Here is a 26,992-nt window from a genome sequence, read left to right as displayed (position 1 = left end):
CATTCTAGAGTGCATAGCTCTGGTAGACATGAATGGGGGCCTTGGTGGAAAGGCATACCTAAGGTTAGCCTTTATGCTCCTGTATGACAAAGATGAAGCACTTACCTGGAAATTTTTATCCGGATTTTCCCTGCTTCCTTCTTTTTGTCCAGAGAAAAGAACCAACCCTTTCTAGAGTTCTCTTTGAAAAACACCACTATCTCAGTGGTTCAGACTGAAAATCTCTTCATCACCAATCTCTTCCTCACTCCCAACAGTAATGACTATTTCTGTTCATTCTCCCTCCATGATGTCTTTCCTGTTCACTGTATCTTCTCTCAACTGAGTCCTGTGATATCATCTTTGCTGGTCCCTTACCTCCAGACCCTCCCTCCTTCAATCCAAGCCACATATCCCTGCAACTGTTGTTATCAGTCACCCCCTCTGCAAACATCTCACTGACTACACACACAGTATATACAACCCAAGCTCCTGACCCTGGCAGTCAGGGTCTTTCACAGTCTGGGCACCATCTGCTTTGCCAACTCTGCTTCCTTCCCCCAACCTTCCACCCAAGCTACATTTGCAATGCAAAAAAAAAATGCCTTATGTGCTGGGATTACTCCAGGAGCAATAGGGGAAACAGGCAAAATCAACAGGCCATTATAGTAATGAGTGGCTATGGAAATGGAGAATGATGAGAGCAAGACCTTCAGATCTCAATTCCTCCACAAGACCTTTACAAATCCTCCTCTACCCAGCCCAGATTCATGTCTGACTCTCTGGTTTCCCTGTTGCATTTGATCTGCTCTTTCATTACACAATATACTGCATTCTATTCCGTATGCCTTTTTCACAGTAGAGCATAGGCTTGTTTGGGAGAAAAAGTGAGACTTACTCATTTTCTGTCTCCCAAAAATTTGAATGGAGTAGGTACTAAATAAATATTGTTGAATTTTGGCTGAGTAAGAAAAGTCTCACAGCCAAAGCCAGCCCCAGACTCTGCCCTGGGAAGCAGAATCATTGGTAAGGCAGGAGATGCTGGGTAGTTCTCAAAGTGTATTCCCTATCGAGCATCATTAGTATCATATAACAACTTGTTAGGAATGTAAGTTATTGAGCCCCAACACAGACCTAATGAGTCAGAAACTCAGGAGCTGAGGCCTAGCCATCTGTGTTATAGCCAGCCCTGAAGGTGATTCTGTGCACTCTGAAGATGGAAAACCACTAAGGTACTCAATCTTTCCTAAAACAGCCTAATCATAAGAATATCCTGGGATGAAATCAAATCTACACCTTCCCAGACCCCTTCTCTGAAGATTCTAATTCAGTAGGTTTGCGATAGATCCTGGGAATTGATACACTTATGAAACAACCCAGATGACTCTTATCCTCAAGGAAGACTAAAAATCACTGATATAGTGGAAAGAGTGAGCCTTTGGAATGAGGTTAAAAAACAGAATTTGGGCCCCTCACTGTGCTATGTTTCCTCTTCAGTCTGTTTCCTCATTTACAAATGGCAACAGTGATTGAGTTTTTCAGAGTCAAATGTCTTAGAAATCATGTATGTGAAGAGGCTTGCACACAGAATATGCTAAGAAAGTGATTGATATTACAACCACTATTGTTTATGATCATTGAGGGAGTTGAATGAAGGAAACAAGCCCACCTCTCTCAGAGTGAAAGCTGAACCTCCTTTTGGGTCAATATTGGTCTCCCATGAGGCCAGAGAGAGAAATATATTTCTGATTATATGATGCGGTTAAAGAAGTTTGGAAAACATTTGTTCTAAGCTGTGAGTACTCTGAAAAAATCTCTGCACACATCTTCTATGAGTTACATAAAGGTGACTGTGAGCTACATCTTGTGAAGCATGGAGAAGGGATCTCCCTCCAACAATCTTCCCCTACCTTGGTATGACCCCAACAGAGAGGTTCTCCATCACAGCTTCACTATCTCTTCCTTAACAAATTTATCTTGCTCTTTGGTATACAAAAGCCTGAGAGAGGCTTCACAGGATGTTGCTCACAGTCACTCTTAGGTAACCCATAGAAGATGTATACAGGGAAATTTGAAGAGTGCTCACATACAAAAGTTTCATCAAAGTCAATCTCACATGCAATGGTTCTATTCTAGATACCATTTTTTAAAGTGCTCATAGCAAACCGCTAAACTGATTTCACAACCCACTCACTGGGTCGCAATCCACAATTTGAAAAACATTAACTTACAGAGAATGTTGTTTAAAAAGCAGACGCCAAGGTCTGGAAAAAGCTTTAGGTTTTCATCTTCTTGAAAATATTAATCTACAAATAGCTTTCTTTAGTCTTTTATAATTTTTTTCTTTGAAATCTGCAGCAGAGGCATATGAATATTATGTATGTTTTAAAAAGATCAGAAAATACAGTCTTGATAAAATCAGTCTATAGAAGAGTAAGTGTATAACTATATAATTTATTTTATTTTATTTTTACAAAACATGATTGGGAAGGGGAAAATTGTATTTGTAATCATCGTAACTTCATTGCTACATGCAAACAGTGACATCTGGTGGAATGATACTGCTTTACTTTTTTAAAAATCCAGCTTTCACATATTGGCAGTTATGGTAACAGACAAATTTTCAAATAATTCCTTTTTGGGTATTTCCAAGTAAAAACAGAAATACAAAAGGGTAAACTCTTAACAGACATTGATAGTGCATACTGAAATGATTTTTTGTCATACCAAACTGTCATACTGATGGCGCTATTTGTTCAAAGTGGATATAACAGAAATTTAAAATGAGGTTACTATTAATTCCAGTTCTATCTCTGCCACCCACTGTGATACAGAGTGCAAAGCTTTGCCTCAGTCTCCTCATCCATAATATGAGAGGCTTAGGCTAGGGAACTACTAAGATCTCTTACAACTCTGTTCAATGTACTTCTGTGACATGTATCACCAACTCACACAGTGATTCTTACGTTCTTAGGTCACTGCTTGGATTATGCAGCAAGAACAAGGCCATGTAAGGGGTAGGGGTGGGGCCAGGATTAGACCTGATCATTGAGAAATGGCAGATGGTAGGGGAAGGTCAGTCGCAGATACCTACACTGGTAGGAAATAAAAAGCATATGAGACAGAACAGAGTATTACAAATGAAGTGTAACAGACCACAGGTCCTGGGTGTACTGTAATTAGAAAGGTCTAGCATGAGATGATGGCACATTTGGGTGGGGGGCAACCAGTGATAGGAAGTATAAAACCAGGCAATATTCAGAGACTGCAAAGCTTTCAGTAATTAACAACAGAGAAGTCTCCCACAATGACCAAGGCCACATCCTTGGCCTAGAATCAAAACAGGATTTTCAGTTCCTAGGAGGGAACAAGCAATAGTAAGATAAAATCCTCATCCTGAATAAGCAGAAGCCCTGCTTCCAAAATTGGTTCACAATTGGTCAAATACAAACCACCAAGGGCAAGTAAAATATGCTTCACACAGATTATCCAACTAAGCCTCTTCACATTCTTCCTAGATTAGGTCAAATTGGTCCTAAAAACAGAATGAGAGCGAGTATACAGAATTAAGCATAAAGAGAAAAAATAAAAGGGCCTTTCACAAATACACAAAGCAGTAGAATATAATAAAAGCCACATTTAAAATTATAAAGACCTGGGCTTGAATCCCAGCCGTTACTAGCTACATAAACATGGATTAGTCAATCATTACGCTGTATTTTTTATTTGGGAAATAAAATGATTTTATCTACTACATAGAGTTGTTATTAATACAAAATTATATAATAAATGTAGTGTACTTCAATGCATTTTTCTGTTAGATAATTTTCCATTTTCTTAACAATATTACTACCTTATTTGAAGGATTTGGATAAAATCTTTCAAATAAAAGCACTCCTTATACATTTGATTTGTAAGCCATCATTAGTAGAGACAGTAAGTCAAAATAATTACTCATATATGTGTCTCTACATTTGTATTTATATAGATAGATATATATCCTCAAAGGAATATGTTATCAAAATAACATCTATAATGTCATTTTCATAAAATGTATGTATACATAATATATGTGTATGCACAGAAGAAAAGCTTATAGTAATCTGCCATATAGAAAACCCGATAGGAAAAGGTCACCCTTATTACAATATTTTTAATGATCACAGAGAGAAACTATAGAGGCAAATTTTTCAGATCTTGTCCCATCCCACCCCCAATGCCTTTCAGGATTCTGAGTGACTCAACTGCTAACATAAACCTGCATCTCTGGTTCTCCTACTTAAGATCTAAAAGTAGTATTCTAATACCTCCAAGATAAACAGTCAAAAATGCTTGGTAAATCTATCCAATATTAACTTTGGGTAGCCAGAAATAACTTGTCTTCATTCAAAGTTGAGTACACAGAAAAACCCAAAATGATTTCTGTGAAGACAGTCTCCAAACTACAAAAATGAAATATAGCATTCAAAAAGTGACAGAAAGAACATCCTTTTGGGAAAGATTTATTATAGGAAACAAAAATATTTTAGAAAGATTCTGCTTTGTGTTCTTGAGGTAATAAAATTCAGATAAACAAAAGCGATTTTCTTAAGAGACTGATAGAATTTAGAAAAAAATCTGTAAATGCCATAGCAGTCTCACAATGAAAATTAGAAGGACTTTTTAAAATTTATACCACAGAAAATGAAACCACTGAAGTACAGAGGTTTAAGAGATAAATCTAAGCAAAACAATGATAAATATAGAGGAAAGACAGTGAAAATCCAACATACAGCTAATTGATATTCCTGAAGAAATGCACAAAATAAGTAGAATAGAAACATTACTCAACATAAAACAAAAAAGTCTTATACTGAAATATAGTGTACTATATTTGCATATAAGAAGGGCTTTCCATGTACCCCCAATAATTAATTAGAAAGCAATCCACTCTCAAACATACGCTAGGGAAATTGTTCATTTTAAAGCAAAACATAAAATTCTGTAAGCATCAAGATGAGTAGGAGAAAAATATTACATGCAAATAAATGAAAAACAGGTTGGTTTCAGATTTCTGTATCACAAGATTAGATATCAGATAATGATACAAACAAAAAACACATAGGCAAATGCTGACAGACAAAACAGATTATAGGAAATAGCAAAGAAGCAAAAAAGGAAAAAGAGAATATAAAATGACAAAAATAATACCAAGTACATCTGATAGGACAATAAATGAATATGGGGTGACCCAACCTATTAGAAAAAAACCTATCAGAAAAAAAATTCTGATAAGCTCAAAAAATATTTAAGTCTATGCAATCTACAAGGGACACAACTAAGACAGACTAAAATGAAAATGGAAATATATGCCATATAAATAAAGCAAAAAATAAAACAAAGTGGCTTTCACTTTTATGGGTTAAGTGTACAATGAAAACAAAAGGATCACAATTAACAGTTTCTTGAATTTTCTCCCACACACGCAGAAAAAATTGTTTTATATAATACACATGTTGTTTCTGAATTTAGTTCTAACCCTTTCAGAATACAAAACTCTACCTCATTCTTTATTATGGTTGCAATGCATCTCATTATTGAATGCATAATTAAAATTCTTCCATGATAGACACTTAGGTTGTTTCCAGTTTTTAGTTATTATAAAAAGTGATATGATGAACATCCTTGTGCATTTCTCTTACCAATTGATAGTCATCAGCATATAAATGGCATTTAAAGCCATGGTCCTGGATAAGATCACCTTGGTAAGCCTGGGCACTCCAATGTTGAGAAGTCAAGAGATGAGAAGACACCAGGAGGAGGGACTGAGAAGCCATCCCCAGGGAAGCAGGAAGATAGCCAAGAAAGGAGTGGTCCCTAAGGCCAGGGATAAAGGTGACTTTCTGGAAAAGTAAGTGATCAACTGTGTCAAACACAACTGAGAAGACAAGGACTGTGATATCTTAAAGCAAACCTGATCATGTCATTCTTCCTCAGAAAACCTATCAATGCTTTCCCAATTCACTGTGACTAAGAATCCCTCCCCCAAGCACTCACACGTGCCCTCACACACACATACGGGGTAACCATAAAATCCTGCCTCAGCTCTAGCTTCAAATGTATCACTGCTCTTCCTGTTCTCTAATACCGGACTTACTTCCAGTTATCAGATGGATTCCAATTGCCCACAGCATGAACTCAAACTTCGAACTGTATACAAATTTCCTGCATTTCTAACAAGTTCCCAGGTGATGGTGATGCCGCTAGTTTGCGGACTATACTTTGAGTACCAAAGATCTAAAACATTCTTTCCCCTCCTCCTTCCTATCTTCTATCCATCTTTCAGGTTTCAGTTTAGGTATCAATCCTCAAACCTCCCCAAATAATCAGGGACTCCTCTTACATGTTTCCATAGCACTCTGCACAACTCTATATTAATTGTCGCATTCACAGTAATTAATTCACCCTTCTTTTCACTGGTCTCCAGGTTCCCTGAGGGCAGTGATTATGTCTCTCCTGTTTGCAGATGCCTCTCTAGTGCCTACCTCTGTGCCTACCACAGAGTTAAGCATATCATTTGATTACTCGGATCAATATTTATTGACATGGAAAGATGTTTACACATAAGTTTTTAAAAGTTAGGTTACAAAACATTATGCATATAGTATTATTCTAGTTTTGTTCTGTATGATTTATTTGCAAAAGGAAAAGTCTGGAATCCCATATTTAAGAATATTAACAGTGTTATCTATAAATGGCAAGATTTTGAGTAATTGTTTTTCATTTTTGCATTTGCTTGCATGTTTTTGCATATTTGTTAAAATATTGTTTTTTGTAAAAAAAAATCAAAAATGAAATTAAACATTGAATTTTGACACTTAACCTTTGGTTTTTCCATTGTTGCTGCTGTTCTAATGTATAAAACTAATGGTCTGTCCACATATTTTCCAAAAATTGACTAGGAATTTCCTTTTTAATTTGAAGCCAACTAGAGGGTTGAGTCTGGGATTCATAGCCTGGCATTGCTCACTGCGCAGGAGCTGACTATAAGGGGTGCCTGATTTGAGAAGGCCAGCCAATGTTTGTAGGACAGCATTTTTGCCACCAACTCTGTATTGATTGTGAATCAAGGAAATACACAAGCAGTTTTAGATAGACAAATCAGTGAAATGGAACAGAAATCCATAAATAGACTCAATAACATGTTGGAATTTAAGGTATTTGAAAGTTAGCATTTCAAATCAGTAAGGAAAAGAAGATTCATTGAATAAATTATATTTTAAAATATGTTCTTCATATCAAAATAAATTACAAATGGATTAAATATTTAATTTTTTCCAAAGGAAACCACAAAGTTACTAGAAGAAAATATGAGAGAATACATTAAAATGTAAACATATAAATACCCTTTCTAAGATTAGCATCAAGACTAGAACACATAAAAAAATTGCTACATTAAAAAATTTCTGATAGCATAAAACACCATAAACAAAACTGAAAAGCAGACAACAAATTGAAAATATATCTATAATATATATGGCAAATAACTAAAATTTTAATATAAAAAGATCATTTACAAAACAATACAAAAGAGATAAATGACAACTCCAGATCTGGTAATTCTCAAAAGGAAAAAAGCACATAACCAAGAGACATCTAAAAATATGTTCAACCTTACAAGAAATGGATAAAAATAATAAAAGATTAGAAAAAATTCAAAAAGAGTAACAATCATAGTTTGACAAGGGTGTAAGGAAAAGAACAGTGTCATAAATTGGCATAAATAGTGTCACCATAGCTTGGTTATAGTAGTAACTATCTGGCCAGGCACAGTGGATCACACCTGTAATCCTATTATTTTAGGAGGCTGGTGCAGGAGGATCACTTAAGGCTAGGAGTTCGAGACCAGCCTGGTCAACATAGTGAGACTCTATGTCTACAAAAAAATATAATAATTAGCCTAGTGCTACTCAGGAGGCTGAAGTGGGAGGAGCCCAGGAGTTCAAGGTTACAGTAAGCTATTATTATGCCATTGCGCACCAGCCTAGGAAACAGAGCAAGACCCTGTCTCTATTAAAAAATGTTTGTATAAAGTAGTAAATATCATGAAATAATTTAAATGTTCACAAACAATCCTGAATGAAGAAACTCAGGCTATAGAATGTCATGGGTGGTTTAAAGACACACATATACAAGAGATGTCTGAAAGGCTATTCACCAAGTTGTTAACATTAATCTAAGTCTTTAAATACCTTTAATCATTTTGCCTACTTTAAAGCCTGAAATATAAAATTTCATACCAAAAATTTGAACTAAATGTCTACAAACTTCTCTCTATAATATACAAATCATTTTTAAAGCAAAAATAAGGCCAATACAAGATATTTGTATAGTTCTCATCATAATTACTGTTTAGCAAAATAAGCGTAAGTTTGAACACTACTACACCGCTGTTCAAATAAACTTAAGTATATACCCTTCCAATTCCATTAAAATATTCTTGGTGTTTGCCATAAATAATGATTAACAAAATTGGGAAACATTAAAACTACACAACCACAACTATTACTACCTTTGAAGTTAACTGATCATTGCACAAAAAAATGCAAAAAGCCATCAAATGAAAAGGTATTCATTTTGTTTACAGTTACCTTTCTTGAGAACGCTTGGTAGTGCAGAAAAAAATTATACATTTCTCCAAACTTGTAGGCTCAGCAGACAGATATATTTTGAAAAGGTTAAGCTATGTTTAGCAAGGTAATCCTCAAGAGATAGATGCTGGAGAATTAAATATTCAGTACTTAAATTAACTTCTTATTTGGTACTTAGGAACAAATTGCCAAGAATTATCCTCATCAAATAGAACATTTATTGACTCTTGGAAAAAGAAAGTGAGGTCTACTTGAAGAAAAATATTTTCAGAATTCGAAAGAAACTAGCATTTCTAACACTTTGCGTGAATAATTATAGCTGTAAGTCCTCCAAATGATGCTTGGCTTGCGTAGTGCTAATGGGAATGACTCAAAATAGTAGAGTTTCATGCCTACTAGATTATGTTTATGTATTTATTTTCTACTCCTAGCTTTAGGCTTTAACATATATTCCAAAGAATGTCATGCTGAACTGCTATTTTCTATTGGAGATACTGGAGCAGTTCTGAAATTTCAAAAATTCTTCATATACAATTTTTTTCAAAAATTTAATTTGATAAAGCAAAACTAAAAGACTTCAGATGTATAAAATTATGACTGACAAATCCTAAAAATTTTTTTTTGCCTACATAGAAAACAAACATAAAAATGACCTTCTTTTAGGGATTCAAATAGAAACCAATTGTGATTGCTAATCACTGGGAAACCAGGTAATTTTTAATTCATGAAAGGATGCAGTAGCATTGCAATTTTTACTAGAAGTCAAGTTTGAGAAAATGCATTCAAAATATACCATGAAAAGTATGGGTACTAATAATCTTGTGATAGTGTCATTAAAAGTGATCTTTTAGAATAGTATTCTCATATACCTAGGATAGTTAAATTATAATACTAAAAAAGTTTCCATTTAACTTAATATTTAACATTTGTAATTGTCTTAAAACATGCAGTACATTTTTCAGTATTTTTACCATGGCTTCTGAAAGGCGAGAGACTGTAGAGCAAGCATTCTCAATGGGCAGGTGATATCCCTCCCAGGAGGTAAAAATTGGTGCTTTGGGTGGGGGGAGCACAGTGTGATTAAAGCTTGCTCTTTTTATTTATAAAGCACATACATTCATATAGTATATAAACAGATATACAGTATATCTGGCATATTAAAATTTAATCAGGAGGGGCGATTAGAAGAAAAAAAGCCTTAAAATTCTCTTTAAGTGGGTGATAATGAAAAGGCTGAGAAAAACTGAGTTAGACAAACCTGGATTCTATCACTATCAAGAGATAAGAACTTCAGCAAGTAACCTGGTATCACGAACCCTAAATTTCTTCATGAATAAAATGGAAATTACAACTTCTCCCTTACAGTTGAAGATTTAAATAGGAAACATATGCAAAGCACACAGCACAGTGCTCGGAATATAGTTACTGCTGCATAAACATTAGGTTCCTTCCCTTTTCTCCTTTCTTTTGAGGATGCTATAAATTATATACTCTCCACAAAAGAATATGCAGATTCCAAAGGAAGGTGAGACCCAAGGAGAAGGAGAACAAACTCCAAGAGCAATGACTTTTGTATGTGATCCTTGGACCCAAGTATACCCAATGATGGTGAAATCTAGTTCAAAAGACTGGGTCCAAGTGTCAAATCTGTGATTTTTTTAATTGTCTATGTGTAGCTAATTGCTTAAATTTTATTACTCTCAATTTCCACATCTGTACTCCAGAGCTGTGATGACAAACAAATGAGATCATGTATGTAACACTCTGGGAATACTAAAGTTACCTTACAATTGGGAATGGGTTCATGTTAATATTGTCAGGAAATGGAGACACAGACCTAGACTGTATACCTGAGGAAGCAGCAGAAAAAAACAAAAACTGCTCCCTCCTCTTTAGTGTCCAAGAACAGAATCAAGTCTTTAAAATCTAGAACTCAAAGGCAGGATTTATATGACAGTTTACATTTAGCTTAAAATCAAATTACCAGTGGAACTCTTACCTATCTGTTTGTTCTTCATCTGTAAAGCGATCATCTAAGAAAGAGGTTCCAGATTTTCCAAGCAGGGTATCGTGGCCTTTCCTGTTAGCAGTGTGATACACTCGAGAAGCCAGGCGCAAGTCAACAGGCAGCTCCTGGGCTGGGATGGTGGTGCACAGATCATGAAGGTGCGGCATGGAGTAGTCTTGTGGAATTCTGCAACAGAGAAAAGAAAGTGAGCTCCTTTCATCATTTTGTGGCCTTTAGATATAAAGTACATTTATACTGACAATTTAGTTCAGGTTCTAAAGACATATATAAATGTAGGAGATCTGATTTAAAACTATAATAATGGTATATAACAAATTTAATATCACAGTCTCAGGTCATTGTCCAGAGCTTTAAACTTGTATCCAACTGCCTGCTGAATAGCTCAACCTACACGTCTACAGACAACAGTCTACAGGCATCTCAGGATCAACAAGTCTAAAAACAAACTCTTTATCATCCCACCCCAACCTCTTCTCTCCTGAATTCTGAAACTCAGTCTGTGGACACCATATCCAGCCATCATGTATTACTCCTTTGCTACTCTGGTCAAATGCTAATGTCCCTAAAGAAGTGGAACAATATAGGTAGGGTATTATCCATTAACTAGCATTGATAGAACTCTGGGTTTCTCTAAGTCAGTGTGGCATCTCCTTTCCCACTCTGCTTGAACTTGTATCTCTCTTCTGTCTTTCCTAAGTAGAGAGGATGACATGAAAATCTGCTTTTTTTTTTTTTTTTTTTTTTTGAGATGGAGTCTCACTCTGTCACCCAGTCTCAGGCTGGGATGCAGTAGCACAATCTTGGCTCACTGCAACCGCCGCCTCCCAGGTTCAAGTGATTCTCCTGCCTCAGCCTCCTGAGTAGCTGGGACTACAGGCCCATACCACCACGCCCAGCTAATGTTTGTGGTTTTAGTAGAGATGGGGTTTCCCGATGTTGGCAAGGCTGGTCTCAGACTCCTGACCTCAAGTGATCTGCCTGCCTTGGCCTCCCAAAGTGCTGGGATTACAGGCATGAGCTACTGCACCCAGCCAAAAATCTGCTTTCTTAATCCCCAGTGCCACCTGTCATCCAATCAACAAATAATTATTGAGCACCTACTATATGCCAGATTCTGTGCTAGGTCCTCTACACACATTTTCTCTAATTCCCACAACAAAGCTGTATTGGAGGTATAATTATCCTTATTTTGGGTAGGTCACAAAATTAGTGGGTAAGCCCCGGGATCCAAACACAACATTACTGGCTATTGGCCACATTTCTTGCCTATTAGTGACTTCTGGGTGGAAGTGGCCCTTCTCCAGAAGTACTCCATCCCTACCTTCCTACTAAAGCTTATACAACCAAATGACCTTCTTTTCATCAAATCAAATCCAATCCAATCAGCTTTAGATCTTTAGGTCATGTTCTCTTCTGACCCCCAAAACACAGCTGAGAATATGAATAACTTGTTGAAATTGCTCTCCCTTCATGGGCCTTTAAAGCTGCAATATCCCAGATTTCCATCTACCTCTCAAATTCATCATAATATGACTTAGCCATTGGTTTTCCTTCTCCAGTTTCCAAACTGGGTGTGGCTTCTGAGGTTTGAACTTCTCTTTGTACATTGGAAAAATCATCTTTAGTGTTTCAGCTATTACCTCTGTGCTGAGAGCTCCCAAATCTTACCTCTAATATCACTACCTCAACTAGATTCCTCCTTTTGAAGATAGAAAACATCTTTGACCCCTCTCTCTTTCACCTGCACATCCAATGCAAAACTGAGTTTCTCCCCTGCACAGGGTTGCTCAGGTGTGTTCCTTCTCCATCCTCACTGCCAGCATACCCTTCATCACCTCAGCCTGCGCAGGCAGTCGTTCACCAGTTGGGTTGAGCACTGCAGCCTCTGTCTATTCCCCTCTGCAAAATTCTACCAGATTGATCTCCTTTAAGTGCTCCCTTACCCAGCAAATTGATTGGTTGTTGCTTACTGCATTTGGCTAACTTCCTTTCTCTATGTTTCAAGGCTCCTAGACTTTGGACTTACTTCTAGCATAGTGATTAAGAGTACAGACTCTGGAGTCAGACTGCCTGGGTTCAAACACTGTTTACAATTCTCACTTGGTCATAAGCAAGTCAATTAATTTCTTTATACCTTGTCCTGGATACAGTTGCTTTAAGAAAGAAGAGTGAATGCATTTAGAACAGTGTCTCTCACATGGCAGAAGTTAGCTATTCTCATCAGTTTCCAGGACAAATCACAGGGCTACATCTGTCAGTCCCTTCAGTTATGGATACAGTGCTGTCTACTCTTTTGTCCATGTCTAAATATTCTTCAAACAAGACCTCAAGGAAAGACTTCTCTGCCAAGTTTATCTTTTTTTCTTTTTTACAAACTGTCTCTTTTTGTAAGTTGCTCTACTCTTGTGTCACCCATTTTAACCTTTATCTAGAGGGTTAATGCTGGTCTGTCCACTGACCACTCAATATGGCTGGCACTGATTCAGAGATTAGCATGGTGTAAAGAATATAGACTTTGGAGTTGGCTGGGCCTGGATCAGGATCTTAGTTCTAACACTTGCCAACTGTATTACTGACTTCTTTAAAAGTCTTCTGATAAATGAGGATAAAAATCCCTTACCCCTGCCTTTATAAGAACTGATAAAAATAGAAGATGTGTAATTCCCAGCCTGTAGAAATATATCAAGAAATGGTTTATTTTTAAGGTTGTTACTATTATTTTGTACTACACAGCTCCTGACCCATTGCCAGGCCCCATATGGACACTATTGAATCATTAATAGAGAGTGGTCTATGGCATTTCCAAAAGAGCATAGGGCCTAACAAAAATAGGATATGAAATGTGTTCATGTGAAAGAGGAAAAGAGAGGTAAGTCTAAACATTTGGAAATGCCTGAGACAAACAGGCCTAACTGGAGGAGTGAAAGGGGGTGTCCAGAAAGCCAGGACTCCCAGGTACTCTGGGCTCCTAACAAAGGGCTTTTAAAATAGAGGGGAAAAAAAAGGTGTGCTCTGATGTCAAGCTCACCTACACCATCATTCTACCTGAGACAGGTCCTGGCTAGTGGAATGTGTTTGAGATTACATTACTGATTTTTATATTTTCTTTAAAAAGCATCACAACCAATCTGAATTCCCATGTGCCCATTATAGTCTACTAACATTAAGCAAATAAATTTCCCTTGGTTATTGACCTAAATAACAATATGCTGCAATAGATGTTTGAATTCCCAAGAATACAATTTAATTTGAGGGTAGTGAGAAAATTTAGGTTGAAAATTGATTAAAGAAAAAGGAACAGTAAATAAAAGACTTTCAGAAACATTTTCCTAAGATTCTCTTTTACTATATAATTTTTAAAAAATCAGACTTTTATTCCTCTGCATCTCATTCTATTTCTCACTAATGAAAATTTCTAATTTTTGTTTTAATGAATTAAAGCAGTACTATATATATATCAATAAGATCTACAAATATTTTTGGCATGCTCAGGAAAGGCTGTGTGTTTTTATAGCACACTCTTCTTAAGCAGGACTATTTGTCATTCTTTGAAACACTAAGACATAAAAAAGAAAAGACTCTGACTCTGTGTGTGGCCATACTACTCTGCTTAATGCACTAAATGCAAGGTTTTTTAGAAAAAAAAATCAGAAGTTTCTGCTTCATTGATAATCTGACAGTAACTATTTATTGAAGGTAAAATACTTGTTGTCTGCTGTCACTATTTGTTTTAATACATAATCTTGCTAACTAAATGAGCTTAAAGCAATGCAGATAAGCAATGGTATGTACAGGGTCACTTAAATGCCAATTTGACTGTTTCATAAACTTTGGAATTCTTTTCCCATGAGTCTATTCTCAGCTACTAAATTGTGAGTAATATCCATTTACAAAGTTTGAGCTGGCCATAAAAAGGTTGTCTTCCATGTCCAGCATACCTTTCAGTTCCCTAAGCAACAACAAAAGCTAATAATTAAAGCTTCTTCAAACCCCCATTAAGAGTTAAATGAAGAAGAATCTAGAAGAAACTAACCCATAAAAACTTAGTGGTGAAATAAGCAGAAAATCAGAGTTTCAACAAGGTGACTAGCAAAATGTAAATCATAATCTAAATTGCATTTCCACACTATTATTTAAAATTGTGGTTGTATTCCTGTGTAACGAGAAACTCCATTAAAATTATGGATGTGAGGATGAAGCATGGTATTAATGGTAGAGAAAAATAATGCCATCTAAATTACCAAACAGATGGCTTATGCACATTTTGTGTTGGCTTGTTTTTTATTTTATCATAAAAAAATTAACCAATATAATAAGCAATTGATCCAAATCAGGCATTACAGTGACCAAAAATATCAAATCTAACATGCTAACATTTAATTTTCTTCAGTCTCACAGACAGTTATTTTTTCCAGCTATTGTTACATCATGAAAGTAAGTACATTTGTCAAAAACAGAAAAAGAAAAAAGCATAAAGTATAGCACTAACTGTAAAATCTGCCACCAACTTTTCCTGTGAGAAGGTTTAACTTAGGTCTCATATATGAATTTCTAAAACATTTAGTTTTCTTTTTTAAAAATGTATTTTCATGTCTCAATGCTACTGAATAACTCTTCTTCCAATAGAAAAATTATAAATTTAAGAAAATTACTTTTTATGTAGTTTTTTATCACAAAGAGGTTTTGAAGACTTTCTTGGTCTCAGTGATTTACGTTTCTGCATTCGCTTAATTTCTTTTCCTTCGATTTGCAAGAATTCTGGTGATTTTGCCTTTAAGAAAATACAAAGTGTGCTGTTAAGGGAAGATATAACATGAGAGTTAGATCTTTCTCTCATATTTAGCGAGTCACCTAATATTTAAACTCCAGATTTCTATGTATATGTTATAACAGAATGCTAAAAGTAAATTGATAGTTTCCTCTAAATCCATTCCTAAATTTTACATATATACCTATATAACAATAAAAATATTAGTATCATGTTTATTTACAACATTTTTATTACCTTAAAATTATTGAAGAATAAATATATTTTCCCTCCATAAGTGCACTCTTCTTTATTGGTATTTGTAATAAAACTGACCCTTATTTCCTTAAAGTTTGGTACGACTGCTGGTTACAACCACAAGCTAAAAAGAACTTTAGTGCTTTATATTTTTGTTTTGATCAGTTTATCAGAATAAACTTATGCAGAATTCATGGTAATCACTCATGTAAAGATATTTTCTCTGTGGGTTTCTCTATATTTTTTTGAGATTAGATTTAAGGAAGAAATCAGGGAGGCCCTCCTTGGGAAAAGCTATGGTTGAATAAGTAGAAGGTAGCCAGATAAAAGGAAGTTAATTTTTTTATGTTAGGTAGGGTTTAGGTTTGATACAGTAGTAAAGAAGGAGCTATTGCAACTTCTTGGGTGATGAAGTAATGAATAAAGACAGTTCAATGAATACAGAGCATTCCACCTAACCATCTTGGTAATCTGAATTTCCTGTACGGTATTTCCAGAAAGTGGTCGTCACCTGGCTGGAACATGGTCAGGAGTGGAGAACTTGAATACATACAGACTCAGCCACTTTCTCTTTGAAAGTCTTCCAGTCCTGAAATTTTTGCTTGTTTCTTTACTATTGAATCTAACAACTTTCATCCCCCAGTCTCAATTCAAACCTCAGGAACCATGTAAGCACAATCTAGCTCTCAATTGTTTGAGATACAGACAAATATTAGAATACAGTTTACTCCCCTGGGCCTGCTTTCCCCTCAGATACACATCCCCAGTCCTTTCAACTCTACCTTATATGACATGGTTTTGAAGTATTATGCTTAGTCATCTTCACTGCTTTCTTCCAAATAGTCGCTAATTTATCAGAACTCCTCCTGGGGTTGGACACCCGGATGTGAATATAATATCTGAGGTGTGATATAATGAGATCAGCCAGAAAAAGAGATGGTATTTGTCAAACAATGCAAACTATGATTTATGTGGCTTCATCACAAAACTACATTACAGCCTAAAACACTGAAGTTTTTCACATTTGCTACTAAATGTTGTCATCCCATATCTATGCACTTACTTTGTGGATCCTAAGGCTATCCTAATTAAATTTCATCTGAGATCTGACTAATCAAATATTTTTTTAATTCTTAATTTTTGTGTGTACATAGAAGGTATATATATTCATGGGGTACATGAAGTGTTTTCATACAGGCATGCAATGCATAATAATTACATCATGGAAAATGGAGTATCCATTCCCTTGAGCATTTTTCCTTTGTGTTACAAACAATCCAATTATACTCTTTTAGTTATTTTTAAATGTACAATTAAATTATTACTGACTGGCCGGGTGCGGTGGCTCACACCTATAATCCCAGCACTTTGGGAGGCCAAGGCGGGCAGATCACCTGAGGTCGGGTGTTCAAGACCAGCCTGACCAACATGGAGAAACCCGTCTCTACTAAAACTACAAAATTAGCTAGGCGTGGTGGTGCATGCCTGTAATCCCAGCTACTCAGGAGACTGAGGCAGGAGAATCATTCAAACCTGGGAGGCATAGGTTGCGGTGAGCCAAGATTGCGCCATTGCATTCTAGCCTGGGCAACAAGAGTGAAATTCCATCTCAAATAAATAAATAAATAAATAAATAAATAAATAAATAAATAATTACTGACTATAGTCACCCTGTTGTGCTATCAAGTATTATGCCTTATTCATTAATTCTATTTTTTGTACCCATTAACCACCCCCACTTCACACCCATCAAGCCTCCCTTCCCAGCCTCCGGTAACCACCCTTATACTCTCTATCTCCATGGGTTCAATTGCTTTGATTTTTAGATCCCACAAATAAGTGAGAATCTGTGATGTTTGTCTTTCTGTGCCTGGATTATTTCACTTAACATAATGATCTCCAGTTCCTTCCATGTTGTTGCAAATGACTGAATCTGTCTTTTTTTTTTTTTTTTTTTCTGAGACAGGGCCTCAATCTGTAGCCCAGGCTGGAGTGCAGCAGAATGATCACAATGCACTGCAGCCTCAACCTCTTGGGCTCCATTGATCCTCTTACCTCAGCATCCCAAGTAACTGGGGCTATAGACATGCACCATTAAGCCTGGCTAATTTTTGTATTTTTGTAGAGATGGAGTTTTGCCATGTTTTCCAGTCTGGTCTCAAACTCCTGAGCTCAAGCAATCTACACGGCTAGGCCTCCCAAAGTATTGGGATTACAGGAATGAACCACTGTGCCCAGCATCATTCTTTTTCATGGCTGAATAGTATTCCATCATGTTTATGTGCCACATTTTCTTTATCCATTCTTCTGTTGACGGACACTTAGGTTGCTTCCAAATCTTGGCTGTTGTGTGACCAGTGCTGCAACAAACATGGAAGTGCAGATATCCCTTTGACATACTGATTTCCTTTCTTTGGGGTATGTACCCAGCAGTGGGATTGCTGTATCATATGGTAGTTCTATTTTTAGTTTTTTGAGGAACCTCCAACCTGTTCGCCATAGTGGTTGAACTAATTTACATTCCCATCAACAATGTATGAGGCTTCCCTTTTCTCCACATCCCTGCCAGCATTTGTTATTGCCTGTCTTTTGGATATAAGCCATTTTAACTGGGCTGAGATAATATCTCATTGTAGTTTTGAGCACTTTTCATATGTCTGTTTGCCATTTGTATGTCTTCTTTTGAGAAACGTATATTCAAATCTTTTGCATATTTTTAAATAAATTGTTAGATTTTTTCCTACAGAGTTGTTTGAGCTCCTCATATATCCTGGTAATTAATTCCTTGCAAGATGGGTAGTTTGCTAATATTTCTCCCATTCTGTGGGTTGTCTCTTCACTTTAATGATTGTATCCTTTGTTGTGCAAAAGCTTTTTAACTTGACATGAACCCATTTGTTCATTTTTGCTTTGGTTGCCTGTGCTTGTGGGGTATGGCTCAAGAAATATTTGCTGAAACCAATGTACTGGAGAGTTTCCCCAGTGTTTATTTGTTTGTTTGTTTGTTTTTGTGGTAGTTTTATAGTTTGAGGTCTTAGATTTAATTATTTAATCAATTTTGATTTGATTTTGTCTATGGTGAGACATAGGGGTCTAGATTCATTCTTCTGCATATGGATATCATTTTCCCAGCATCACTTATTGAAGAGGCTCTCTTTTCCCCAGCATACGTTCTTGACACCTTTGTTGAAAATGAGTTTACTGTAGGTGTGTACTGTATTCTGTTCCATTGGTATATGTGTCTGTTTTTATGCAAGTACCATGCTGTTTTGGTTTCTATACCTTTGCAGTATAATTTGAAGTCAGGTAATGTGATTTTCCTCCAGATTTTTTGTTTTTGTTTTTATTTGTTTGGGATTTGTTTTTTGTTGTCATTATTGTTTGTTTGTTTTGTTTTGTATGGTTTTTGTTTTTGTTTGCTTAGGATAGTTTTGGTTATTCTGGGCCTTTTTTGGTTCCATATAAATTTTAGGATTGTTTTTTCTATTTCTGTGAAGAATGTCATTGGTATTTTGATACAGATTGCATTGAATCTGTAGAATGCTTTGGATAGTATACACATTTTAACAATATTGGTTCTTCCAATCCATGAACATGGAATATCTTTCCATTTTTTGGTCCTCTTCAATTTCTTTCATCAGTGTTTTATAGTTTTTATTATAGAGATCCTTCACTTCTTTGGTTAATTCCTAGGTATTTTGTAAATGGGACTACTTTTTACTTCTTTTTCAGTTTGTTCACTGTTGGCATAGAAATGCTACTGATTTTTGCATGTCAACTTTTTGTCCTGCAACTTTACTAAATTTGTTTATCAGTTCTCATAGTTTTTTGTGGAGTCTTTTGGTTTTTCCAGATATAAGATCATACCATCTGCAAACAAGAATAATTTGACTTCTTCCTTTCCAATTTGGATGCCTTTTATTTCTTCCTGTTGTCTGATGGCTGTAGCTAGAACTTCCAGTATGATGTTTAATAACAGTGGTGAGAGTGGGCATCTTTCAGGTGCTTCAGATCTTAGAGGAAAGGCTTTCAGTTTTCCCCATTCAGTATGATACTAGCTGTGGGTCTGTCATATGTGGTTTTGGGATTTATTTATTTATTTATTTATTTATTTATTTTTGAGATGGAGTCTTGCTCTGTTGCTGAGGCTGGAGTGCAGTGGTGTGATCTCAGCTCACTGCAACCTCTGCCTCCCAGGTTCAAGCAATTCTCCAGCCTCAGCCTCCCAAGTAGCTGGGCTTACAGGAATGCACCACCATATGTGGCTAATTTTTGTATTTTTAGTGGAGATGGGGTTTCTCTGTGTTGGCCAGGCTGGTCTCAAACTCCTGGCCTCAGGTGATCCACCTGCCTCAGCCTCCCAAAGTGCTGAGATTACAGGTGTGAGCCACCACACCGGTAAAAACCATATGTGGTTTTTATTATGTTGAGCTATGTTCCTTCTATACCCAGTTTTTGAAGTTTTTTGTTGTTGTTGTTCATGACGGGATGTTGAATTTTATCACATGGTTTTTAAGCATCAATTGAAATGATCATAAGGTTTTTGTCTTTCATTCTGTTGCTAGGATGTGTCACATTAGTTGATTTGCATATGTTGAACCATCCTTGCATCCCAAAGTGGGATTTATCCCACTTTGTCATGAATGATCTTTTTAATGCATTGTTGAATTCAGTTTGCTAATACTTTGTTGAGAATTTTTCCAACAATATTCATCAGGGATATTGGCCTGTAGTTTTCTTTTTCTTTTTTTTCTTTTTTTTTTTTTTGGTGTGTCTTTGTCTGCTTTTGATATCAGGATAATACCTGCCTCATAGAATGAGTTTGGAAGCATTCCCTTCTAGTTTATTTTTCAGAATAGCTTGAGTAGAATTGGTGTTAGTGCTTTCAATTCAGCAGTGAAGCCATTGGGTCCCAGGCTTTTCTTTACTGGGCGACTTTTTATTATGGATTTGAACTCGTTACCTGTTATGGGTCTGTTCAGGTTTTGTATTTCTTCCGGTTCAATCTTGGTAGATTGTACGTGTCTAGGAATCTGTCCATTTCTTCTAAATTTTCCAATTTATTGGCATATAGTTGCTCATAGTAGCTACTAATGATCCTCTGAATTTCTGTAGTTATGTCTCCTTTTTCATCTCTGAGTTTATTTATTTGTATCTTCTGTCTTTTTTTCTTAGTCTGGCTAAAGGTTTATTAATTTTGTTTAGCTTTTCAAAAAACCAACTTTCTTATCTCATTGACCTTTTGTATTGTTTTCTTCATTTCAGTTCAGTTTATTTCTGCTCTGACCTTTATTCTTTGCTTCCACTAATTTTTGGTTTGGTTTGCTCTTTCTTTTCTAGTTCTTTAAGATCCATCATTAGATTGTTCATTTGAAGTTTTTCCTCTTTTTTGATGTAAGCACTTATAGCTATGAAATTCCCTCTTAGTACTACTTTTGTTGCATCCCACAGGTTTTGGTATGTTATGTTTCCATTATCATTTGTTTCAAAAAATTTTTCAATTTCCTTCTTAATTTCCTCATTGACTTGCTGGTCATTCAGAAGCACATTGTTTAATTTCAATGTGTATAGTTTCCAGAATTATTCTTGTTACTGATTTCTAGTTTTATTCTATTGTGTTTTTTTGTTTGTTTGTTTGTTGTTTGTTTGTTTGACAGAGTATTGCTCTGTCACACAGGCTGTAGTGCAGTGGCACAATCTCGGCTCACCGCAACCTCCAACTGCTGGGTTCAAACAATTCTCATGCCTCAGCCTCCCGAGCAGCTGGGATTACAGGCATGCATCAGCACACCTGGCTAATTTTTGTATTTTTAGTGCAGGTGGGGTTTCAGCATGTTGGCAAGGCTGGTCTTGAAATCCTGACCTCAAGTGATCCACCCACCTTGGCCTCCCAAAGTGCTAGGATGGCAGACGTGAGCCACCACACCTGACCGGTTTTACTCTATTGTGGTCAGAGAAAATGTTTAATATTGGTGGGGTTTTTTTAATGTTTTAAGACTTGTTTTGTGACCTAACACATGGTCTATCCTCGAGAATGATCCACATGCTTAGGAAAAGAATGTGTATTCTGCAGCCATTGGATGAAATGTTCTATAAATATCCATTAGATCCATTGCTCTATAGTGCAGATTAAGTCTGATGTTTCTTTGTTGAATTTCTGTCTATAAGACCTGTCCAATGCTGTAGGTGGGATGTTGAAGTTTTCAGCTATTGTATTGGAGTCTCCCTCTTTGACTCCCTAATATTTGCTTCATAAATCTGGGCACTCCAGTGTTGGGTGCATATATAATTAAAACTGTTATATCCTCTTGCTGAATTGACCCCTTTATGATTGTTTAGTGACCTTCTTTTTCTCTTCTTATAGTTTTTTTCCTGAAATCTATTTTGTCTGATATAAGTATAGAGATTCCTGCTCTTTTCTGGTTTCCATTGGCATGGAATATCTTTTTCCATCCCTGTATTTTCAGTCTATGTGTGTCTTTATAGATGAAGTGCATTACTTGTAGGCAACAGATCAATCAGTCTTATTTTTTTAATCCATTCCAGCCACTCTGTGTCTATTGATTGGAGAGTTTAGTCCATTCACATTCAATGTTATGACTGATGAGTAAGGACTTTCTCTTGCCATTTTGTTATTTGTTTTCTGGTTATTTTGTGGTCTTCTCTTCCTTCTTCCTTTCCTGTCTTCCTTTTAGTAAAGGTGGCTTTCTTTGGTGATATGATCTAGTTTCTTGCTTTTTATTTTTTGTGTATCTGTTGAATGATTTTTGTTTTGAGGTTATCATGAGGCTTCCAAATACTGTCTTATAGTCCATTATTTTAAACTGAGAACAACCTAACACTGTTTGCATAAACACACAAACAAGCAAGCAGAAAAGAAAAAAAAAACTAATAAAGTCTCTACACTTTAACTTTATTCTCCTGCTTTTTATCTTCTTGTTGTTTCTATTTATATCTATGGTACTGTCTATATCTTGAAAACTTGTTATAGTTATTATTTTTTGTTGGTTAATCATTTAGTCTCTCTACTTAAGTTTACACACCACATTTATGGTGGTATAATATTCTGTTTTTCTGTGTACTATTACCAGTGAGATTTGTGCCTTCATATTATTATTTATTCCTCATTATCATGCTTTTCTCTCTGGTTGAAGTACTCCTTTTAGTATTTCTTGTAAGACAGGTCTGGTGTTGATAAAATGCCTCAGCTTTTGTTTGTCTGGGAAAGTCTTTATTTCTCCTTCATGTCTGAAGGATAATTTCACCAGATACATTATTCTAGGTTTAAAGTTGTTTTTATTCAGCATTTTAAGTATGTCATGCTACTCTCTTGTGGCCTGTAAGGTTTCCACTGAAAAGTCTGCTGCTGGACATATTGGAGCTCTATTGTATGTTGTTTCTTTTCTCTTGCTGTTTTTGAAATCCTTTCTTTATCCTTGACCTTTGGGAATTTAATTATTAAATGTCTTGAAGCAGTCTTCTTTGGGTTAAATCTTCTTGGTGTTCTATAGCCTTCTTGTACTTGGATAGTGATATCTTTCTCCAGGTTGGGGAAGTTCTCTGTTATTATCCCTTTGAGTAAACTTTCTACCTCTATGTCTTTCTCTACATCCTCTTTAAGGCCAATAACACTTAGATTTGCCCTTTTGAGATTATTTTATAGATTTTGTAGGTATGCTTCATTGTGTTTTATTCTTTTTTCTTTTGTCTCCTCTGTGTATTTTCAAATAGCCTGTCTTTAAGCTAATTAATTATTCCTTCTGCTTGATCAGTTCTGCCACTAAAAGACTCTGATGCATTCTTCAGTATGCCAAATGCATTTTTCAACTCCAGAATTTCTGCTTGATTCTTTCTAATTATTTCAATTTCTTTGTTAAATTTCTTTTTTTTTTTTTTTTTTTTTTTTTTTTTGAGACGGAGTCTCGCTCTGTCGCCCAGGCTGGAGTGCAGTGGCGCGATCTCGGCTCACTGCAAGCTCCGCCTCCCAGGTTCACGCCATTCTCCTGCCTCAGCCTCCCGAGTAGCTGGGACTACAGGCGCCCGCTACCACGCCCGGCTAATTTTTTGTATTTTTAGTAGAGACGAGGTTTCACCGTGTTAGCCAGGATGGTCTCGATCTCCTGACCTCGTGATCCGCCCGCCTCGGCCTCCCAAAGTGCTGGAATTACAGGCGTGAGCCACCGCGCCCGGCCTCTTTGTTAAATTTCTAAGATATAATTCTGAATTGATTCTCTGTGTTATCTTGAATTTCTTTGAGTTTCTTCAAAACAGGTATTTTGATGTCTCTATATATTTTGAATATATCTCTATTTCTCTCAGGGTTGGCCCTTGGTGCCTTATTTAGTTCATTTGGTGAAGTCATGTTTTCCTGGATCATTGTGATACTTGTAGATATCTGTCTGTGTCTTGGCATTGAAGAGTTAGGTATTTATTGCAGACTTTGCAGTCTGGGCTTGTTTGTACCATCCTTTTGGGGAAGGCTTTCCAGATATTCAAAAGGAGTTGGGTGCTGTGATCTCAGCTGTATCTGCTTTAGGGCGGGGGACCCCAAGCCCAGTAATGCTGTGGTACTTGCAGACTCATAGAGGTACCACCTTGATGGTCTTGAACAAGATCTGGAAGAATTCTCTGAATTACTAGGCAGAAACTCTTGTTCTCTTCTTTACTTTGTCCTAAACAACAAAGTCTCTCTCTCTTTCTGTCTCTCTCTCTCTCTCTCCCCTGAGCCAACTGGAGCTGGGGATGGAGTGACACAAGCACCCCTGTGGCCCCTATTCCTAGGACTGCACTGGGTCAGATCTGAAGCCAGCACAGCTCTGGGTCTCGCTCAAGGCCTGCTATAACCACTCCCTGGCCACTACCTATGTTTGCTCAAAGACCTAGAGCTCTACGATCAGCAGGTGGCAAAACCAGCCAGACCTATGTCATTTGCAGCAAATTCGCTCAGACCCCGGGTGCAACCAGAGGTGCCATCCAGGAGCCAGGGACTAGAGTCAAAAACCTTTAGATGTCCATCTGGCATTCTATTGCACTACAGCTAAACTGGCACTCAAACCACAAAATGAAATCCTTCCCACTCTTCTCCCCACTTTTCAAAAGCAGAGGAGCCTCTCCCTGTGGCCACCGCCATCTCAGGCCCACGAGGAGTGTTGCCAGACTCCTGCCAATGTTTCCTCAAGGCCTAAGGGCTCTTCAGTCAGCTTGTGGTAAATGCTGCTTGTCCTGGGACTCATCCTTCAGGGGAGTGGGCTTCCCTCTGGCCTAGGGCAAGTCCAGAAATGGTGTAAAAGAGCCAAGTCCTGGACTCAAGGACCCCAAGAGCCCACTTGGTGCTCTACTCCCCTATAGCCAAGCTGGTTCCTACAGTGCAATACAAAGTCCTCTTTACTTTTGCCTCCACTTTTCTCAAGCAGGGGTCTCACCCTGTAGCCACCACAGCTGGGAATGTGCCGAGTCTCGCCTGAGACCAGCAAGTCTCAGGGTCTCACCCAAGGCCCTCAACTGGTATCCTTTCTAGTTATTCAGAGCCCAAGCACTTTTCAGTTAGGAGGTGATGAATCTTACCACAACTGGGTCCTTCTCTTCAAGGCAGCCCAGGGTATGTCTAGAAATGTCTGGGAGCTAGGGCCTCATGACACTGACCAGTGCCCTATCCTGCTGTGGCTGAGGTTGGTATGTAAGACGCAAAACAAAGTCTTCCCCACTCTTCCATCTCCTCTTCTAAAGCAAAAGGAAGGAGTCGCTTTTGGAGCCATGAGCTATGCAGCCTGGGGTTAGGGGAGGAGTTATGCCAGCACTCCTTAGCTGCCCTGGCTGGTGTCTCAGTAGGTTGCATGCCTCCCTAGTCCACTATCTCTGAGCCCAGCTCAACCCTAGGACTTACCTACATGTTGCAATACTTGTGGCCTACATTGCCCTTCAAATTTATTTGGGGCCTCCAAGCATGTTAGCCTATGGTGGCAAGGCTTTTAAGAAATCAAGCTCCGAACACTGAGATCAGCTATTCCTCTCTGGCTAGGGCTCATTTAAATGCACCCTCTGTGGGCAGGCACCAGCTGAGTTTGGTTAAGTTTTGGTTTCTGCTATAACAAGACAGCACTGAGTTCAATACTTCACACTTGCTGGCTCTCCCTCTCCCCAGGGCACAAAAACACTCTCTGCACCACCCCTCTGCTGCCAACGGGTCAGGGAGGGGTGGTGTCAGCAATGCAAGACTATTTTTCCTGTGTCTTCAATGTCTCTTTCAGTGATATGAAGTTACAGTCAGGTTCTGTGTCCTGGTTTACTGTAGAGTGGAGGGGACAATCAATGGAGCCTTCTATTCCACCATCTTGCTCCACCTTCTCCAGACAAATCTTACCAGTAGAATTTTTGATGCTATCTACAAATTCAATCAGCAAGTTTTCCATTTTCTCATCTGATATGGTTTGACTTTGTCCCCACCCAAATCTCATCTTGAATTGTAGTTCCCATAATTCCCTCATGTTGTGTGAGGGACCCAGTGGGAGATAAGTGAATCATGGGGGCAGTTTCCTCCATACTGTTCTCATGGTAGTTAATAAGTCTCACAACATCTGATGGTTTTATAAGGGGAAACTCCTTTCTCTTAGCTCTCATTCTCTTCTCTTGTCTGCCACCATGTGAGACACACGTCTCACCTTCCACCATGATTGTGAGGCCTCCCCAGCCATGTGGAACTGTGAGCCCATTAAACCTCTTTCTTTTGTAAATTTCCCAGTTTTGGATATGTCTTTATCAGCAGCATGAAAACAGACTAATACATCATCTAAACCATTAGGAAATATATTGAATTGGACACAGCCCTATAGCAGTCCACGAGACTTCCATGTACTAGTTGTGCATCCTTTGCATAAGTAGTTACAAATCCATTTAGTAGTCCACCTGACCACAATCTCCTCTACAAAACCAACATTGGGAGGCTTTCATAAGCAGGTTGCTGATATTCCAATGATAATAGCAATAACTAATATTTATTGAGTTTTCTGTATGTCAGGCATTGTTATAAGTGCTTTATATTGTAGCATCTACATATAATCCTCACAAAAACAATATGAGGTGGGCACTGTCATTATCATCATTTTACAATACAGATATATAGTAGAGTTCAGTACTTTGCCTAAGGTCACACTACTAGTAAAGGGTAAAGAGAGGATTCGGTCCTTGGACATCTAGTTGCAGAGCCTGTGCTCTTCCCACGAGACTCACGTTGAACACCAGGTCTAACATTTTTATGATATTCAGTCTACGAATTCTAGGAAAATAAATGAGGTTAGTCTTCCATGGCTTATCCTTAAGGGACCCATACTCCAAGTGATTACCACTTCCTTT

General features: G+C 37.3%; 1 protein-coding gene across 1 annotated transcript in view; it reads right to left on the bottom strand.

The window, feature by feature from the left end:
* The window catches only part of TTC6 (tetratricopeptide repeat domain 6), a 233,531-nt gene that overhangs the window by 131,373 nt on the left and 75,166 nt on the right, over nucleotides 1–26,992 (bottom strand). The window contains exons 5-6 of the mRNA XM_055097529.2: nucleotides 15,291–15,409; nucleotides 10,609–10,803 (exon numbers count right to left, since the gene is read on the bottom strand). Coding sequence (XP_054953504.1) covers nucleotides 10,609–10,803; nucleotides 15,291–15,409 — 314 coding nt within the window. The remainder of the gene's footprint in view (nucleotides 1–10,608; nucleotides 10,804–15,290; nucleotides 15,410–26,992) is intronic.

Source organism: Pan paniscus, chromosome 15 (assembly GCF_029289425.2).
Source record: "Pan paniscus chromosome 15, NHGRI_mPanPan1-v2.0_pri, whole genome shotgun sequence".
Lineage (NCBI taxonomy): Eukaryota > Metazoa > Chordata > Mammalia > Primates > Hominidae > Pan > Pan paniscus.
Note: the sequence above shows the minus strand (reverse complement) of the source record. Positions and strands in the feature narration are given on the sequence as shown.